This window comes from Suricata suricatta, chromosome 16 (genome assembly GCF_006229205.1).
Source record: "Suricata suricatta isolate VVHF042 chromosome 16, meerkat_22Aug2017_6uvM2_HiC, whole genome shotgun sequence".
Lineage (NCBI taxonomy): Eukaryota > Metazoa > Chordata > Mammalia > Carnivora > Herpestidae > Suricata > Suricata suricatta.
Genome location: NC_043715.1, coordinates 56,501,644 through 56,517,449, shown reverse-complemented (window position 1 = coordinate 56,517,449; position 15,806 = coordinate 56,501,644). Strand labels below are relative to the sequence as shown.

General features: G+C 58.9%; 1 protein-coding gene and 1 long non-coding RNA gene across 7 annotated transcripts in view; one reads left to right on the top strand and one right to left on the bottom strand.

Moving 5' to 3' along the window:
* The first annotated feature begins 867 nt into the window (after positions 1 to 867).
* Positions 868 to 12,200, top strand: HSPBP1 (HSPA (Hsp70) binding protein 1). 6 transcript variants are annotated; one of them, XM_029924671.1, is made up of 8 exons: positions 868 to 1,003; positions 1,405 to 1,699; positions 3,291 to 3,495; positions 5,169 to 5,393; positions 8,154 to 8,309; positions 8,420 to 8,516; positions 8,979 to 9,090; positions 11,896 to 12,200. In XM_029924671.1, exons 1-8 carry the CDS (start codon positions 981 to 983, stop codon positions 11,968 to 11,970), a joined length of 1,188 nt encoding a protein of 395 aa, XP_029780531.1. In that variant the 5' UTR covers positions 868 to 980; the 3' UTR covers positions 11,971 to 12,200. The 6 variants fall into 6 exon arrangements, with proteins under 6 accessions (XP_029780531.1, XP_029780534.1, XP_029780533.1 ...); XM_029924674.1 differs by having other exon boundaries at positions 926 to 1,064; XM_029924673.1 differs by having other exon boundaries at positions 926 to 1,073.
* Positions 12,201 to 13,315: 1,115 nt separating this feature from the next.
* LOC115280135 overlaps positions 13,316 to 15,806 on the bottom strand; it is a 3,078-nt gene continuing 587 nt past the window's right edge. Inside the window, exon 2 of the long non-coding RNA XR_003903681.1 lies at positions 13,316 to 13,572. This is a non-coding gene — a long non-coding RNA (uncharacterized LOC115280135). The remainder of the gene's footprint in view (positions 13,573 to 15,806) is intronic.

The following is a 15,806-nucleotide window of genomic DNA, read 5'->3' as shown; positions in this document are numbered from 1 at the left end:
ACACCGCCCGCGGGTGCATAGGACTTCTATGCAGTCTCCCCATTTCTGTCCCAAGTACAACCTCGCACATCTCTGGCCCAGCAGCATGTGCGATCCATGTGCGACTGCGGGCGCCACCGGAGGGGAGCACGACCTTCCGGCGGGGCAGGGGGTCCTCTCATGGAAGACTAGAAGCAAGCCCAGCTCAGGGCAAATAGCCCTACAAACCAGGCATTTCCCCAGGCCTGGGCCCCACACACGGTGCACAAAGCCGGCAAGCCTCCCAAACCACCTCGCCCGGGAATCTGGCTTTGGCTTCGTCCCGTCCTGTGCACCTGGCAGGACTCAGGGAAGAGTCCAAGAGGGAGAGGCTGGGTGATAATAGGTGTCCGCAGGAGCTGCAGCGGGAACGAGGGTGTCCCCTTTGACGACTGGGGAAACTGAGGCCAGGAAGGGGGTGGAATGGGCCAAAGGCTGCTTACACCAGATATTAGGGGTGAGAACCCAGGGCTCCAGTAAAAGATGGAGCAGGTGTCCAGGCGCAGGGGAAGAAGCTCCAGGTTGAGGGACCAGCACAACCTGCAGGCAGGGGGTGGGGCCTAGCGGGGAGCGGCCCGCTCACCGGCATGGGGCGGGGCTTAGGGGAGGGGTGGAGTCAAGCTGGGAGAGGCCGAAAGGCCCAGAACAGGGGCGGAGCGGGAGGTGACAAGGAGGGGCGGGGACAAATGTGTGGTGTGGGCGGGGCTAGAATGGGGGCGGGGCGCACGACACGGCAGGGGTGGAGCTTGCAGAGAGGACGAGGGGGCGGGGCTCATGAGGGGCGAGAACTGGGTCGGGGGCAGAGCTTAGGCTGAGAGTGAGGCGGGGGCGGGGCCAATCGCTGTATCCGGCCAGGTGGGAAGGGCCTAAGAGCCGGGAAACCTCTTGGACTTCAGCTCCGGCCTAAGGTTGGGAGGGTGCGCCGGGAACTTCCGGGCGAGTTTGGCGCATTTCCGGTCAAGATGGCGGCGCCCAGCAGAGTCAGGTGCGGGCGACTCTGTCTTTAGTAGCGGCGGCGACTCGCGGCCCGGGGAGGTGAGGCTCGGGTTAGTGAGGTCCGTCCCGCCCTGGCTCCCCTCTTTAGGGAGGGTGGAGGGGATTTGTTGCTAAGATGTCCAAATGGAGGCCTTGTTGCCAAGGAGGCAGGGCAGTGGGGTTGCTAAGAGACAGGAACGCACTTAGTGGAGATGGGGGAGGGGGTTGCTAGGTTGCTAGTTGGAGTGGGTGGGGCCTGTTGCGAGGGTGGAAGGAGGGGCGTGACTTTGGGGAAGGGTCCTGTTGGTCTGAAGGAAGGAAGGAGGGCTGTGGCTAAGGTGGGTGCCGGCAGAGTGGTTTCAGGTCATGGGGGGGGCGCCCGGCTCCTCTAAAACACCGCCTTCTCAGCAGACCCCCAGGAGTCGACCCGACGGGACGCCAGGGCTACCTCAGCGGTGACCACCCCCTCTCCCAGGCACATTCTTCCCTTCACAAACAGCCCATGGCGGACCAAGGCTCCGGGGGCAGCCGCCTCCCCCTGGCGCTGCCCCCGGCCTCCCAGAGTTGTTCCTCAGGGGGCGGCGGCTCCTCGGCGGGGAACCCGGGCCATCCTCCGCCCCCGCGAAACCTCCAAGGACTCCTGCAGATGGCTATCACGGCGGGCTCTCAGGAACCAGACCCCCCTCCAGAACCCATGAGTGAGGAGGTAAAGGGTGGGGACCCCCGGAGGTGGGGGGGTGGGGATGAGACAAATCTCTCGGGAAGTGAGCCCCGGGCAGGGGCGGGAGACCACGTGTGAGGGGTAGTGGGCTGGCTGTGTTTGTGCCAGGTGGGGTTGTGGTAGACTGAAGGGCAGATCCCTGGATCCCAGCGCCCCGCTGGGTGCAGAGTTGCACAGTAGCTTCGTGGTGAGAAGGTAAGGGCGCCGGGCAGAGCTGGTTTCAGCGGTATTCAGCTGTGTGACCTTGGGTATGGCACTTCACCTTTTTTTTGATTTGCAAGTTGATGATGCTAAGAGTGATAGATAACCGGATTTCATAGGGTATTTCCGAGGTTCCAGTTTCGTGCGGGTCCACACAGCGCCGGGCACACAGTGCTCCTGAAGGCAGCAGGCTGTTCTCATCAGAGGGCAGGCTCTCTGGACAGACACTTAGGTTTGCCCTTAGGATTTGCGGCTGGCCGACAGTGTGACCTTCAGCAAGTCACAACCTTTCTGGGCCTCCGTTTTCTCATCTGTGAAGTAGGGATAGCGATACTGAGCTGGGCAGTTGTCTTGGAGATTCGTAGCAATGTTTGTTACACGTAATGTTTCGCTGGTGATGACGATTACAGTGGACGAAGCATTGTGCCCATCCAGTGACGTCATTGAAGTTTAGGACACGGAAGGTGTAACATCTTGCCCAGATTTACCCGGGCCTCATGACCACAGAGCCTGCCTATGAGCACTAACAGGCCTGGCCGGGGGCGGAAATCAGTGGCCCGTTCTCACCTGTCACCTTATTTGACCTAATAGGCAGCATTTGATTCTTACCCACCTCCTCGATCTCTTCCTTCATTTGTTTTCTAGAACAACAGCGTCTTGGTTTTCATCCTTGCCCTCCGGCTCCCCTTCCCGTTTCCTCTGTTGGCTCTTCCTCATCCCGCAGCCTCTGCATGGTGGCGACCCCCAGGGCTCTTCTCTTGCCTACCTGTGCTCACTCCTTTGTGATCTCATGTTGTGTTGAGACTTCACCCTGATCACTCTCAAATTTCTGTCGCTAGACCAGCCCCTCTCCGGACATTTGAGTGTGCAGCTCGGGGTGGGGGATGGGCAGAGACCAGGGATGCCCCGGATATCCTCCACGTCCCCACCCCCAACAGAGGCGACGGGCTCCGAGTCGGGAGAGGCAGGGCTGAGAAAGCCGGGTCCAGGCTGGACGTCCTCCCGGAGCTCCGGGCACTCCTCCACCTCTTATCGGGGGTGTGTACGAGCTCTCTCAGGCTGAGCACGTTGGAAAATGAGCTCTGATCTCCGCTCCTTGTGCTCCATGCCTGCTTCTCCTCCCGTTTTCCCCATCTCCTTCTAGTTAGTGGCTCAGGACAGAAAGCGAGGCGTCCCTTCTCTCCTACCCCGTCGCCACTCGCTCCGTAAATCCCGTGTCTAGAAAGTTGTGAGTAGAAAAGGCACGCAACCGGAATCTGTTGGTTGAAGGAACAGTAGCTCTCAGGTGTTGGCTGTTGGTAGTGACAACTGTTAGCATGAATGAATTATTGACGGAGGGTCGCTTCCTTCTCCCCGGCCCGGTCTCGAACCCCAGAGGCGGCAGTGGCTGCAGGAGGCCATGTCAGCCGCCTTCCGGGGCCAGCGCGAGGAGGTGGAGCAGATGAAGAACTGCCTGCAGGTGCTGACCCGGCCCGCGGCCCCCTTGGCTGGGGAGGCCGACCTGGCCGCCGACCAGCAGGAGCGCGAGGGGGCCCTGGAGCTGCTGGCCGACCTGTGTGAAAACATGGACAACGCTGCAGGTACGCCCAGGGCCGCCGGTCTCTTCCTGCGCTGTCCCCTTGCCGGCTGGAGGGGACCTCCCTCACCCCAGCAGCCTGGCCGCCGGTCTGCCTCCCTCATATCCTCCCACTCTGGTCATTGCTCTCCTGTCTCTTGGGAGTGCACTGTCGCCCCCTCGAGCAGGAGTGAGGAAGGAGTGAGAAGTGAGGCAGCCGGATGGTCCGAGAAGGGCTCCCCCGGGGGTGCCATCTGGTCGGAGACCTGGAGGGAGTGAGGTATGCAGTTAGGTCCGGAGAGAGCATTCCAGGCAGAGGGCACGGCCAGTGCCAAGGCCCTGAGGTGGGAACGTGCCTGGGATGTGCAGGGACGGCAGTAAGGCCAGCAGGACAGGATGGAGCGGGTGCGGGGTGAGGGGTAGGAGGGGACGCAGGGCCCTGCAGGCGGAGTCGGTGCTGCGGGTGTGTTCTGAATGCCGAGGAGCTAGGGGGAGGAGGGCTCTGCTGCATTTGTGGGGGCGAGATGCCGGCATCGCGGTGCGGGTGTGTCTTTCCTGGCTGCTTCGCATCAGTGGGATCATAGAATACAAGGTCTCCGAGTGTGATGTTCTCAAGGGTTTTCCATGTTGGAGCCTGGACTGGGGCCTTATTCCTCTTTGTTCATTTAAAAAATTTTTGTTAATGTTTATTTTTGAGAGAGAGACAGAAAGGGAGAGAGAGAGAGAGTGCAAGCAGAGGAGGGGCAGAGAGAGAGAGGGAGACATGGAATCGGAAGCAGGCTCTGGGCTCTGAGCTGTCAGCACAGAGCCTGATGCAGGGCTCGAACTCACAAGCTGTGAGATCATGACCTGAGCTTAACCGGCGGAACCACCCAGGCGTCCCTCCTAACACCCTGTTGTTGGGACAGGTCACATGTTTGCTTGTCTGTTCCTCAGCAGACACTTGGGTCATTTCGCCCTTACTTACTGAGAATACCGCTGTTGTGAACATGGGCGCAGCGTCCGTTCCAGGCTCTGCTCTCTGGGGTGTTGGGTGTCCAGGTAGCAGCAGTCACATGACAACTTGGCAGTTAACTGTCGGCGGGACCGTCAAGCTCCCCGACACCACTGGACTCACAAGAGCGGGTGCTGGGCCTTAGCGGTTCTCCCACGGGGAGGTTGGGGGTCAGTACCCCCATTCCGTGGGCTGCGGTCTAGGACCCTAAGCCCCCAAATGCCACCGTTTGTGAGACATGCGGGCCTTGGAGGCACGCCTGGTTGGGTGCCGGGACAAAGCCGGCCCTTGAGGCACGCTCCCCTGGGAGGCAGCCTGCCCCTCCAGCCCCCCCCCCCGCCCCCCGGGGGTGCTGTTTGTGAGGGCGGCCATCACAAAGCAGCTCAGAACAGGAGCTAGAGGCCTGAGATCCAGGTGTGGGCGGGGTCGCTGTCTCCTGGGCGCGCTCTCCTTGGTTTGCAGACGGCTCCCTTCTCCCGGTGTCCCCACGTGGCCTACCCTGTGTGCTGTCCGTGTCCCGATCCCTGAGAAGGACCGGATTAGCGCTCGCCCTGACCACCTCACTGTACCTGGGTGACCGCTCAGAAGGCCCCGTCTCCCAGGACGTCACATTCCCAGGCACTCAGGGCCTCAGCATACGAGTGTTGGGGGGTGCACAGCACGGCCCCAGGACCTGAACTCTCACGCCCCTCTCTCTGGCACAGACTTCTGCCAGCTGTCAGGCATGCACCTGCTGGTGGGCCGGTACCTGGAGGCGGGCCCCGCGGGGCTGCGGTGGCGGGCGGCGCAGCTCATCGGCACGTGCAGCCAGAACGTGGCGGCCATCCAGGAGCAGGTGCTGGGCCTGGGCGCCCTGCGCAAGCTGCTGCGGCTCCTCGACCGGGACTCCTCCGACCTGGTGCGCGTGAAGGCCCTGTTCGCCATCTCCTGTGAGTGTCGGGGGGCAGGCGGAGGGGGCTGCTCGCTCAGTTCTTCCCGTGACCCGCCGAGGCTCTGTGCTGGCTGCTGGCACAGGGCGGTGGTCTCAGAGCCGGACCCTGATGCCACCAGGACGCTGTGACACAACAGCGTTCTCGGCCTCTGCCGACCCTCCTTGTTGCGAGGAGGGGCCTGTCCTGCGTGGGAGAGGGGAGCGCCACCCCTTAGAGATCCTCCTGGGGAAGAGGTGCCCGGACGGCCTTGATGCCAACACCTGCAGGGCACTTCCTGGGTGCCAGGCCCCATGCCACGGCCTGGGCGAGCGTTAGCTTCCTTAGTCCACACACACACCCTCTGAGGTAGGGAGACTGAATCCGTGTCGGGGACAGACCAGGTCAGGTAGTCCAAGTGACAGCTCGGGGCGCCCTGCAAGGTGGGGGGGGGCGCCCAGGCCATGCTCTCCGCGGTGCACTGGGCCCCATTTGATGGTTTCCTTTCTTGTTTTTGTTTTTATTCCAATAAGCTTTGTTGGCATAAACCTCACAGGCTATAGAGTTCTTCCTTTTGTTTATTTTAAAAATAGTTTTAATGTTTACTTTTGAGAGAGAGAGGATGAGAAGCAGGCTCTGAGCTGTCAGCACAGAGCCTGACGTGGGGCTCGAGCCCATGAACCGTGGGATGACGTGAGCCGAAGTCGGACGCCCAGCTGACTGAGCCCCCCGGGCGCCCCATCCTCCCTTGAAGCGTACAGTTTGGTGCATTCTCAGGGCTGTGCAGCCGCCCCCACTGTCCAACTCCAGAGCGTTTCCATCGCTCCCCAAAGAAGCCCCATACCTGTTAGCGGCCCCTCCTGGCGCCCCGGCGCCTGGCGGCCCCCAGTCTGCTCACTGTGTGCGGAGATGTTCCAGCTCTGGACGCGGGCTAGCGGTGCGGTCCTGTGCCGCATGGCCTTTTGTGTCTGGCTCTTTCTCCGAGCACCGTTCTCCAGGCGCGGCTGCGTTCACAGCGCGCAGCACCTCCTTCCTCTGTAGGGCTGCTAGCTTGTCACCCGCGAATGCACCGCGTTCTGTTGATCGTTCACTCGGCCGTCAGGTGGCGTCTACCTCTGGCTGTGTGGACGGTGCCGGTGTGGACGCCTGGGCTTGGACGCACTGGGTCCTGTGGTCGCCCTGCACTTACCTGTCTGAAGCTGGAGGAGAACCTGTCCCCTCCACTCACAACCCTGGGGACACCACACATGGTGATCTACGACAGCCAGGCCTCCGACTCGCCTGACACTGCAGGCGCCCCACAGTTCCGTTCAGAGCTCGCTGCCGCAGACGGCACTCTCCCGACCCTCCTGCAGGCAAGGGGCGCAGCTCTGCGGGGCTGCCCTGCTCTGGCCGCCACTGGAGAGCTCAGGCCTCCTGGGGGCGGGGTGCCCGGCTGGCTCAGTCAGTGAGGCATGTGACTCGTTACTTGGGGTCATGAGTTCAAGTCCCATGTTGGGTGTAGAGGTTTACTAAAAAGGAAGGAAAGAAGGAAGGAAGGAAAGTTTGGGCCTCCCGTACTTCTTAGGTCCTGGCTGTATATTGATGGTTCCCATGACCCCCTCTTTGGGTTCGATAATTTGCTAGAATAGCTCACAGAACGCAAGGAAATACCTATGTGTCACGACTTATTATAGAGGACACAGATGAACATCCAGATGAAGAGGGACGTGGGATGAGGTCTAGGAGGGTCCCGAGGACAGGAGGGTCCCTGAGGAGTCGGCGTGCGCTTCCTAACCCATGGACGCATTCACTAACCCAGAGGCTCTCTGGACCCCACAGCTGAGGGACTGTTTTTTTTTTTTAATTAAAAAAAAAAATATTTTTTAGTGTTTGAGAGAGAGAAAGAGTATGGGAGGGCGGAGGGCCAGAGGGAGAGGGAGGCACAGAGTCCGACGCAGGCCCCAGGCTCCGAGCTGTCGGCACAGAGCCCAAAGCAGGGCTTGAACCCACGAACCGTGAGATCATGACCTGGCCGCCCAAAGTCGGACACTCAACCGACTGAGCCACCCAGGCGCCCCTAGGGTTTTTTTTTTTAAGTTTGTTTATTTGTTTTGAGAGAGAAAGAGGGCACAAGTGAAGGGGGGCGCAGAGGGAGAGAGAGAATCCCAAGCGTCCTCCACACTGTCAGCGCAGTGCCCGACTCGGGGCTCAGACTCGCAAATTGTGAGATCAGGACCTGAGGGATTTTTATGAGACTTTCTCATGTAGGCATGATGGCCTTTGATTTCACTTCCAGCCCCGCTCTCCGTTCTGGAGGGTGGGCGCTGGGGCTGGGGGTCCCAAGTCTCTAGTCACGGGTTGGTCTTTCTGGTAAGTAGACCCTATCCAGGAGCCCACCCAGGGTCACCTCGTTAGAACAAAAGATGCTCTTATCATCCAGAAACTTCCAAGGGTTTTGAGACCCTGGAGCCAGAAAAGGGGGCAGAGACCAAATCCATCTTCAGTGTGCCGTGGTGGCCCTGGGAAGGAAGGAATTCCAACAAGGGTGCGGGAAAGGGTCCTGGAAAGTCACATGCAAAACTGGGGAGACAGGCAGACCACAGAGGGCGACAGAGAGACTCGGAGCAGGGGGCGGGGGCACAGTTGTCTTCTAACAGCTTCCACTAATCCGATCTCAGTAAGAAAATACCTTAAAAAACAATGCTTATGAAGCACAGGCCCCTAGAAGTTACTGTTGATGGTGGTGATGGTGGTGACCGTGACCTCGAGGTCCCCCCTTCCTTCCCCCCCACCCCCCAGGTCTGGTCCGGGAGCAGGAGGCTGGGCTGCTGCAGTTCCTGCGCCTGGACGGCTTCTCCGTGTTGATGCGGGCCATGCAGCAGCAGGTGCAAAAGCTCAAGGTCAAGTCGGCGTTCCTGCTGCAGAACCTCCTGGTGGGCCACCCCGAACACAAAGGTGGGGCGGCCAGGGCAGGGGCCCAGGGACGATCCTCGAGGGAGGGTGGGGTGTGTGTGTGGGGGAGGGGTGTGGACTGCCTCTCTGACCCCCAAGACCCTTCCCCCCAGGGACCCTGTGCTCCATGGGGATGGTGCAGCAGCTGGTGGCCCTGATCCGGACAGAACACAGCCCCTTCCATGAGCATGTGCTCGGAGCCCTGTGCAGGTATGCTGGGGCCTCCGAGAGGACGAGGCCTGGGCCAGGTGCCCACCCCCCTCCGGCTGGCCCTGCTGGGCTCCTGCCCACCAGCCTCCTCCCTGCTGGGACTCGGGAGCCTGTGCCTCCCCCGCGGAGGGAGTTTCCTCACTTGTCGGGGTGACGCGGCGGCCTGGGAGGAGGGGGCGTCTCCCCCGCACACGGTGCCAGCAGATTAGTATCCGCGAGAGAGGACGCAGCCGAGCGGCCGGGCACGCAGGCGGCAGCTCCCGCGTGGCGAGTGGGCGCCACGCCAGGCGCTGGGCCAGGCGCCTTGTTTTGTACAAGGTGGTGGGGACAGCCCAAGGTCTGCATCCGGATGGGGAGACTGAGGCCCAGCCTGGGGAACTATCCCGCCCAGCTCTGGTGGGAGCCGCATGGGGGTGGGCCTGTGCGGAGAGGGGTCCCGAGAATGCTCTCCTGTCCCCACAGCCTGGTGACAGACTTCCCCCAGGGCGTGCGGGAGTGCCGGCAGCCCGAGCTGGGCCTGGAGGAACTGCTCCGTCACCGCGTGCAGCTGCTGCAGCAGCACGAGGAGTACCAGGTACCGAGGCCCGGGCGTACGGGGAGCACAGGGAGCCCCCGGGCTCGACGGGTAAACAGGGTCATGTACTTATGCAGAGTTTGCAATTACTTAGGTCCTATGGATTTTTAACAATTACATATTTATTAGATTGCTAAATAACAAATCTGATAAATAGCACCCAATTAAGTAACTGAATAAATAAGAAACAAGATAAGTAACTTATGTATTTAATTAGATAGTAACAAGTGGTAACTCAGAGAATCAACAACAAATAAGTGATAAAGAGTTACTAATTAAATATTTGTATAGTTGTTTAATTATTTAAGTGATTTAGCTGGTAATTAAACGTGCCACCTCCCGGGACGCCTGTGCCTCGGAGTCCATTCCTCTGGGGCAGTGGCGCACGCTTGCAGAGGTGCTGGGAGAGGAGCAGGGCCCACCCCCAGGGGCTCGCCCCGCCCTCCGCACGGGCAGGCGGAAATACGTGCCCGCGGGTCACCGTGGGACCGACCGTCCTGGCCTGGGCCCGGGTCCCGCTGCGGAGCGCTTTAGCTGTTGTGTCCGATCCCTGAGCTGCCTACGCGCAGGCGCGGCCAGGGCCCTGGCGAGGACCCTCCTGCTGAGGGAGGCCTCGCGGGAGCTGACCGACACTCCTTTTTTTTTCCCAAAAAATAAAAGCCTAGCAGCTTTATTTTATTTTTATTTTTTTTTAACATTTATTTATTTTTGAGAGACAGAGACAGCACAAGCAGGGGAGGGGCAGAGAGAGAGGGAGACACGGTCTGAGCTGTCAGCACAGAGCCTGATGTGAGGCTCGAACTCCTGAGGCCCGAGGTGATGACCTGAGCCGAAGTCGGAGGGTCAGCTGCCGGAGCCACCCAGGCGCCCTGCGTCACAGCTCCATTGAGGGAGAAGTGTCCTGTAGGAAACTGCACCCGCTGGAGGTGTGCGGTGAGAAATTAGACACATGGAGATGCCCGTGGGAAGCTTCGCTCTTCCGTGCCTCCGTTCGCCGGGGGCAGCCCGCCGTGCTCCCCCACGTGCAGGCCCCGATCTGGGCGCCGGGGGCTGGCGAGGAGCCGGAGGGGACAGTCTTGTTCTCATGAGGGCCCAGGGGTGGTAAACACGCAGACACACCGAGATGTGTCCTTACAAGCACACACATGGCTCGTGTGTGCGTGTGTATGTGCACATGTGATGCCTCTCATTTAACACGGACAGGAGGACTCAGGAAGTTATAAGGGCAGAGAAGGCGGGGTGGTGATGCGTTCGGACGGGCCGTTTTGGTTTCCTACTGCTGCTGCCACAGTGCCACGGGCAGGTGGCTTAACGCAGGGGTGCGTGCTCCCGCAGGTCTGGGGGCTGGCGTCCGAGTCAAGGTGTCGGCAGGGCCGTGCTCCCTCTGAAGGTCCTAGGGGAAGCGTCCTCCTCCTTCCAGCTGCTCCCGGTTGCTGGCACTCCTTGGTTTTGTGCCGCTCTGGTCTGCCTCCGTTTTCACGTGGGCCTTCCTCTGTGTCCGTGTGTCTGTGTCTCGGAAATCTTTCCAGAGGTCTGCTTTAACGTCAGCATAATTGAAAGATGCAGTTGGCACGGTCTCCTGTCAGGTGGTCTGTCATGACTCGGTCCTCTTCTGTAGGTATTTTTGTAGGTAAAAGAGTTGAACTTCATGAGTGCTTTCCTGGGTAAAGGTCCTGTCGTCCTGGGTTCAGGGGCGAAGCTGGTAAGGAGGGTCAGCAGTGAAAGGGCCCCGTGCTGCCGTCGTCTTTAAGCCCCGGTGCCCCCCAGCTCCGTGTGCTGCCTTCCTCACACGGTCTGTGCACACCAGCAAATGTGCGTGCCAACTCTTCCCGTGTCCCTTCTGTGCACAACCGACCTGTCCTAGCCCCATTCCCTTGCATAACGTCTCAGGGAGGGGTGCAGGAGGAGGGGCTGTGTGTGGGCGGCCCTGGCTTCTCCCTGCTTCCTTTTAGAGCCGCGAGGTAGGTGGCTTCTTTTGCGTCACGGCCCCTGTGAACGGACACGCTGGTTGCTGCCACCGCTCTGCTGAAGGAATGTGGCGTGGGACGCGTCCCAGGGAGGGAAAGCCTGGGTTAAGGGAGGCGGAAGCGGAGGTACCGAGTTCGGAGTGAGGGGCCATCTTGTTAGCTCCTGCCAAGTTGCTCTCGATGAGGGTTGAACCAGCTGAGGAGGGAGCCCGAGGGAGCCCTAAGCCATCTGGCCCTTTTTTCAAGCGGATTGGCGAAAGGTCGTGTTCTGGCCCATCTGTGTTTCTGCCGTGAGTCCAGTCGGATGGCTTTCCTTTCTCATGAGCTGCTCATTCGTACCCTGTGCCCATTCCTCTGCGGGAAGGTGGATTTTGTAAGTGATTTATTGAAGCTCGTGAAGTGTCAAATATGCTAGGCTTTTCAGACGAGTTGCAAATATTTTTCACCCCAAACTGTTGTTTTTCTTTCGGTTTTGTTCCCGGCATCTTTTTGCCAAACAGATCCCTTTCGTGTTCACGCAATCCGATCTTTCAGTGGGGTTTGGGCCTGTGGAAGGGTAATTTTAAGTGGTGATTACCAGGGCTCGGTCATACCTGGGAGTTAGAAAGACCGCAGGGGGCTGAAGTGAGGACACCCCAGTGCGGGGTCTGGGGGCCCTGGGTCTAGTTCAGTAGTCCAGGCACAGGTGAGAGGACAAGCTGAGGCGTGGAGCTCACCTGAGATCTGAGAACCCCGGAGGCCTCTGGGGCAGGCAGTGGGGAGGGAAGAGACCTCAAAGCAGGGGCCGGCTCTGCCCTCAGGGCTGCCGCTCTTGCCCCCTCACCTGCCCCCAATTCAGGAGGAGCTGGAGTTCTGTGAAAAACTGCTGCAGACCTGTTTCTCCAGCCCGACGGATGACAGCATGGATCGGTGAAGCCTGGTGCTTGTCAGCCCTCTCCGTGGGAACCCAGGCCTCCCGCCTCCCAGAGAGAGAGCAGGGCCTTCCTGGTGCCCGGCCAGGGCGTGCCATCGGTCTCTGCTCAGCCCCCTCCCCCCTGCAGGGGCGCTGGGAAAGGCGCCGCTCCTCGGACCCCACCTGGCCCTCATGCCCTCCCCCTTCTTGTGTCCACACTGTTCTAATAAAGGCGTTTCTCCTCCGGCTCACTCGCTCTGGCCTTTGTCACCTCCTCTGGAGGGTGGCTGGGGGGCAGGGCACCATCTTAGGGGACCTAGGGAGCCACGGAGGAGAGGGCAGCGGGAGGAACCTGGAAATAAAAAGTGCTGCTCCCCAAAATCCAGAGCCGTTGTCTCTTCTCAGTCCCTTTTGAGAGGGAGTGTGGTGGACACCTGCCCTCCTTTTGGATCACCCATCATCTCCGGTTTCTCTGCTGAAGAACCCCCACATTTGATGCCCCGAGGGCCTGCGGGTTACTTCCCAGCATCCTGTGCAGAGGCGCGTCACGTGACTTCAGCCCGACCCATTAGAGCCCACTGCCTGCTCCTGGGCACGGGAGATGGGGGAAGGTGGGGGCAGGGGCACCGCGGGCAGGCACCTGTGGAGGCGGTGGAACCCCTCTCCTCGCCCGGGCCTGGGGCACGGGCCTTGTTCCCGGCCTCAGAGCGCCGAGCCGTCCCCAGCCCTGTCAGAGACTGGGGCCCTGAGGCAGGTCTCTCCCACTTTCATGAATTCCTTGTCAGCCAAATCGGGTCTCAGCATTTGCAACCAAGGCTCCTGGCCAGGGCCGTTTTTCAGACGAGGAATGTGAGCCCAGGGTCTTGATGCACAGGCAAGTCCACACAGCCAGGTTTCAGACCTGGGCTGACTTGAAGCCGTGCTCCTCCCGAACCCTGGTCTCCCAGCCCTGCTTCCCGTAGACTCACTCTTCCCGTGGAATTTACTTGTACTCTGGGATTTGGGATGGACAATTACTTCACCATTCTTCCCAAGCTCAGGATAAATCAAAAGGTAGCCGCAGGATCCAAGAATTGGAGCTCAAATACCACCTTCACTACCATTACAGCCAATCGGAGAAAGTCGCTTTAGTCTTCCTGCTCCTTCACACCAGCGTTAGATGTGCCTGCCTATCTGGTCTCAGGCAGCACTGGGCAAGCCCAGGCCGCCCTTGGATGCCTCGGGCCTGCACCGGGCAGCCTGGCTCTTAGGGAGAAGGGAGTGAGCCACGATGCCCTTCCAATCTGGCAAATTGTCCCTCAGCCCCCAAACGGGTGGAGAGGCCAGGAGAGACCCACTTAGCAAATCAAACACCTCCACGTGGAAATGTGGACAGTGGGGAAGGAGCGTTCCCACCAGACACTTTAAGAAGCACCTTCCAATTCCATTACACATAACAGCGTTGTCAACCTGTGAGTCCTGATAGGGTGGAGACACAGATTTCAGTCCTTAAAGTTGCTACAGCTTCCCAGGTTCTTCCAGGCTGATCATGTCAACTTCTCAGGTTTCATTTAGTGCTTGGGCTACCCCTCGGCTCTCAGTTCCTGGATTTATATGTTAAAATAATATGGCAACTGTGCAAACCTACCAGGAACAAGAAGAAAAGATGACTGAGGAACAGAAGGAAATGCCTCACAATTGCGTCAAGCGGAATTAAAATAGGGAGCTGGGTCCACTTTAACATTTTTTCTTTTTTCATTTTTTTTTTGAGAGAGAGAGACACAGCATGAGTGGGAGAGGGTCAGAGAGAGGGAGACACAGAATCCGAAGCAGGCACCCCGCCCTGGGTCCATTTTAAAACAAATCCCCAGGGCGCCTGGGTGGCTCAGTCAGTTAAGCCTCCGACTTCGGCTCAGGTCAGCTCTCACGTTCGTGGGTTCAAGCCCCACATCAGACTCTGTGCTGACAGCTAGCTCAGAGCCTGGAGCCTGCTTCTGGTTCTGTGTCTCCTTCTCTCTCTGCCCCTCCCCCTCTCATGCTCTGTCTCTCTCTGCATCAAAAATAAAAGATTAACAAAATTAAAAAATAAATAAATAAAACAAATCCCCAGACACCTGGGTGGCTCAGATTTCAGTTCAGGTCATGATCTTATGGCTGGTTGATTTGAGTCCCACGTGAGGCTCTGTACTGACAGGTCAGAACCTGGAGCCTTCTTCGGATTCTGTCTCCCTCTCTGACCCTTCCCCGTTTTCTCTCTCTCTCTCTCAAAAAAAATTAAAAATTAAAAATTAAAAAATTAAAAAAATAAATAACAAAAACAAATCCCCAATGATGAAAAGTTTAAGATTGGCAAAACTAAGTAAACAAATAGAGGGGTGTGGTGGGCTGTTTAGGAAATACTCCCTCCCATTCCATCTCTCTGAGAAGTACACTTTCCCACCTTGTTGGTGTGTGGCGTGTATGTGCCTGCCGCCCAGGACTTTGGGCTTGATTGTGTGACTTGCTCTAAACCATTGGACGGTGGCAGATGTGAGGCAACCCGATACTTGAAAGGCGCTAACAGATGGGCTTGACCTGGAGTGCTTCTGCCCTTCCTTGTAAGATGGTGCCCTGGGTAGCCTACGGTGCCAGAATACCAGAGACTTGGGAAGCGTAATCAGCCTTGCCTACCTTCCCAATGGGCAGCTCCACGCTGTGAACATGATACGTGCCGCTGAGGTTGTGATTGTTACGTAGCAGCGGATAACTGATACAAGGGCCAAAAAAACAGCTCATGCAACAAATCCACTGGAAATAGCAAGGACCGGAAGAAGAGGTGTGTACTAATCATCCAATACAGGTGGAAGTGAGAAAGATTAAAGCAGAGGAGCTAACAAATGTGAAGGGCAAGTGCATAACTGGCAACTTTGAAATAGGGAACAAACGAGAACAGGAAAATGTACTCGAACATAAGATTCAATAAAATGTCTCTGAAATTAAAAAAGCAAATCTGCGGGTGAAAAATTGAAAGAAGCCCGTACCCGCACTCACTTGTCTGACCCTTGCAGTGGGCCTGTAAGATGGGCAAGGGCCTGTAACAAGTTGGGGAAACTGAGTCAACAGTAAAGACAAGGCCCGGACAAAAACTTAAGGTGAGACCTAAGTCAGCCGGAGACACAGAGGAGGCGTCGAGAACGGCGCGGGGCCGGGACCCTGGTTGGAGAGAAAACCAGGTGCGTATTACCCAGGACCTGGAGCCTAGAGCCAAAGCAGGAATATAATTGTAGGAGCCCGAATAGCGAATGGACTTCCAAAAGGAGCGAGGGGGAAGAGAAATCCTGGAGCAGGATTTCTTCTGGACTTTTGAACGGAGTCGTAGAGAAAGCCTAGTCGCGTGCAGCGGCGCCTGCGCGTTGGGCTGTCAGGGTTTATTCCGGGAGACCGTTGGCCCAAACCAACGCAAGCGCATCAGCAGCCGCGTTCTGGCTGGGCCGCTTGGGGTGTGGTTGGGCCCCGCGCGCAAGCGCACTGCCCAGCCCGGGCGCGCGGCCTTTCCGAACCCGGACGGCGGCGGGTGGGCGGGGCTTCCTGCGTGCGCCTGCGCTAGGGGATTGTGGGATAGTGGCGGACGGAGCCGGGTGTCGGAGGCCCCGAGCCGACTGCAGAGCCCGAAGACCCGGTCCTTTTGGGGAAGGGGGCGGCGAAGGAAGTGGGCCTTGGCTTTCGTCGGCCGTTGCTCAGCCCTGCGGCCTGCTCGGACTGCGGAGGACAACGTCTTCCCCGAGCGTCCTTTGCCTTCCCGCGCGGCGCAGGGCCGGGACAGCCGGGGCCACTTCCCCGCCGAGGGCCTTCGCGGGCCTCGCGGCCGCACCGACCTCTCCGCGGCCCCGATCGCCGGC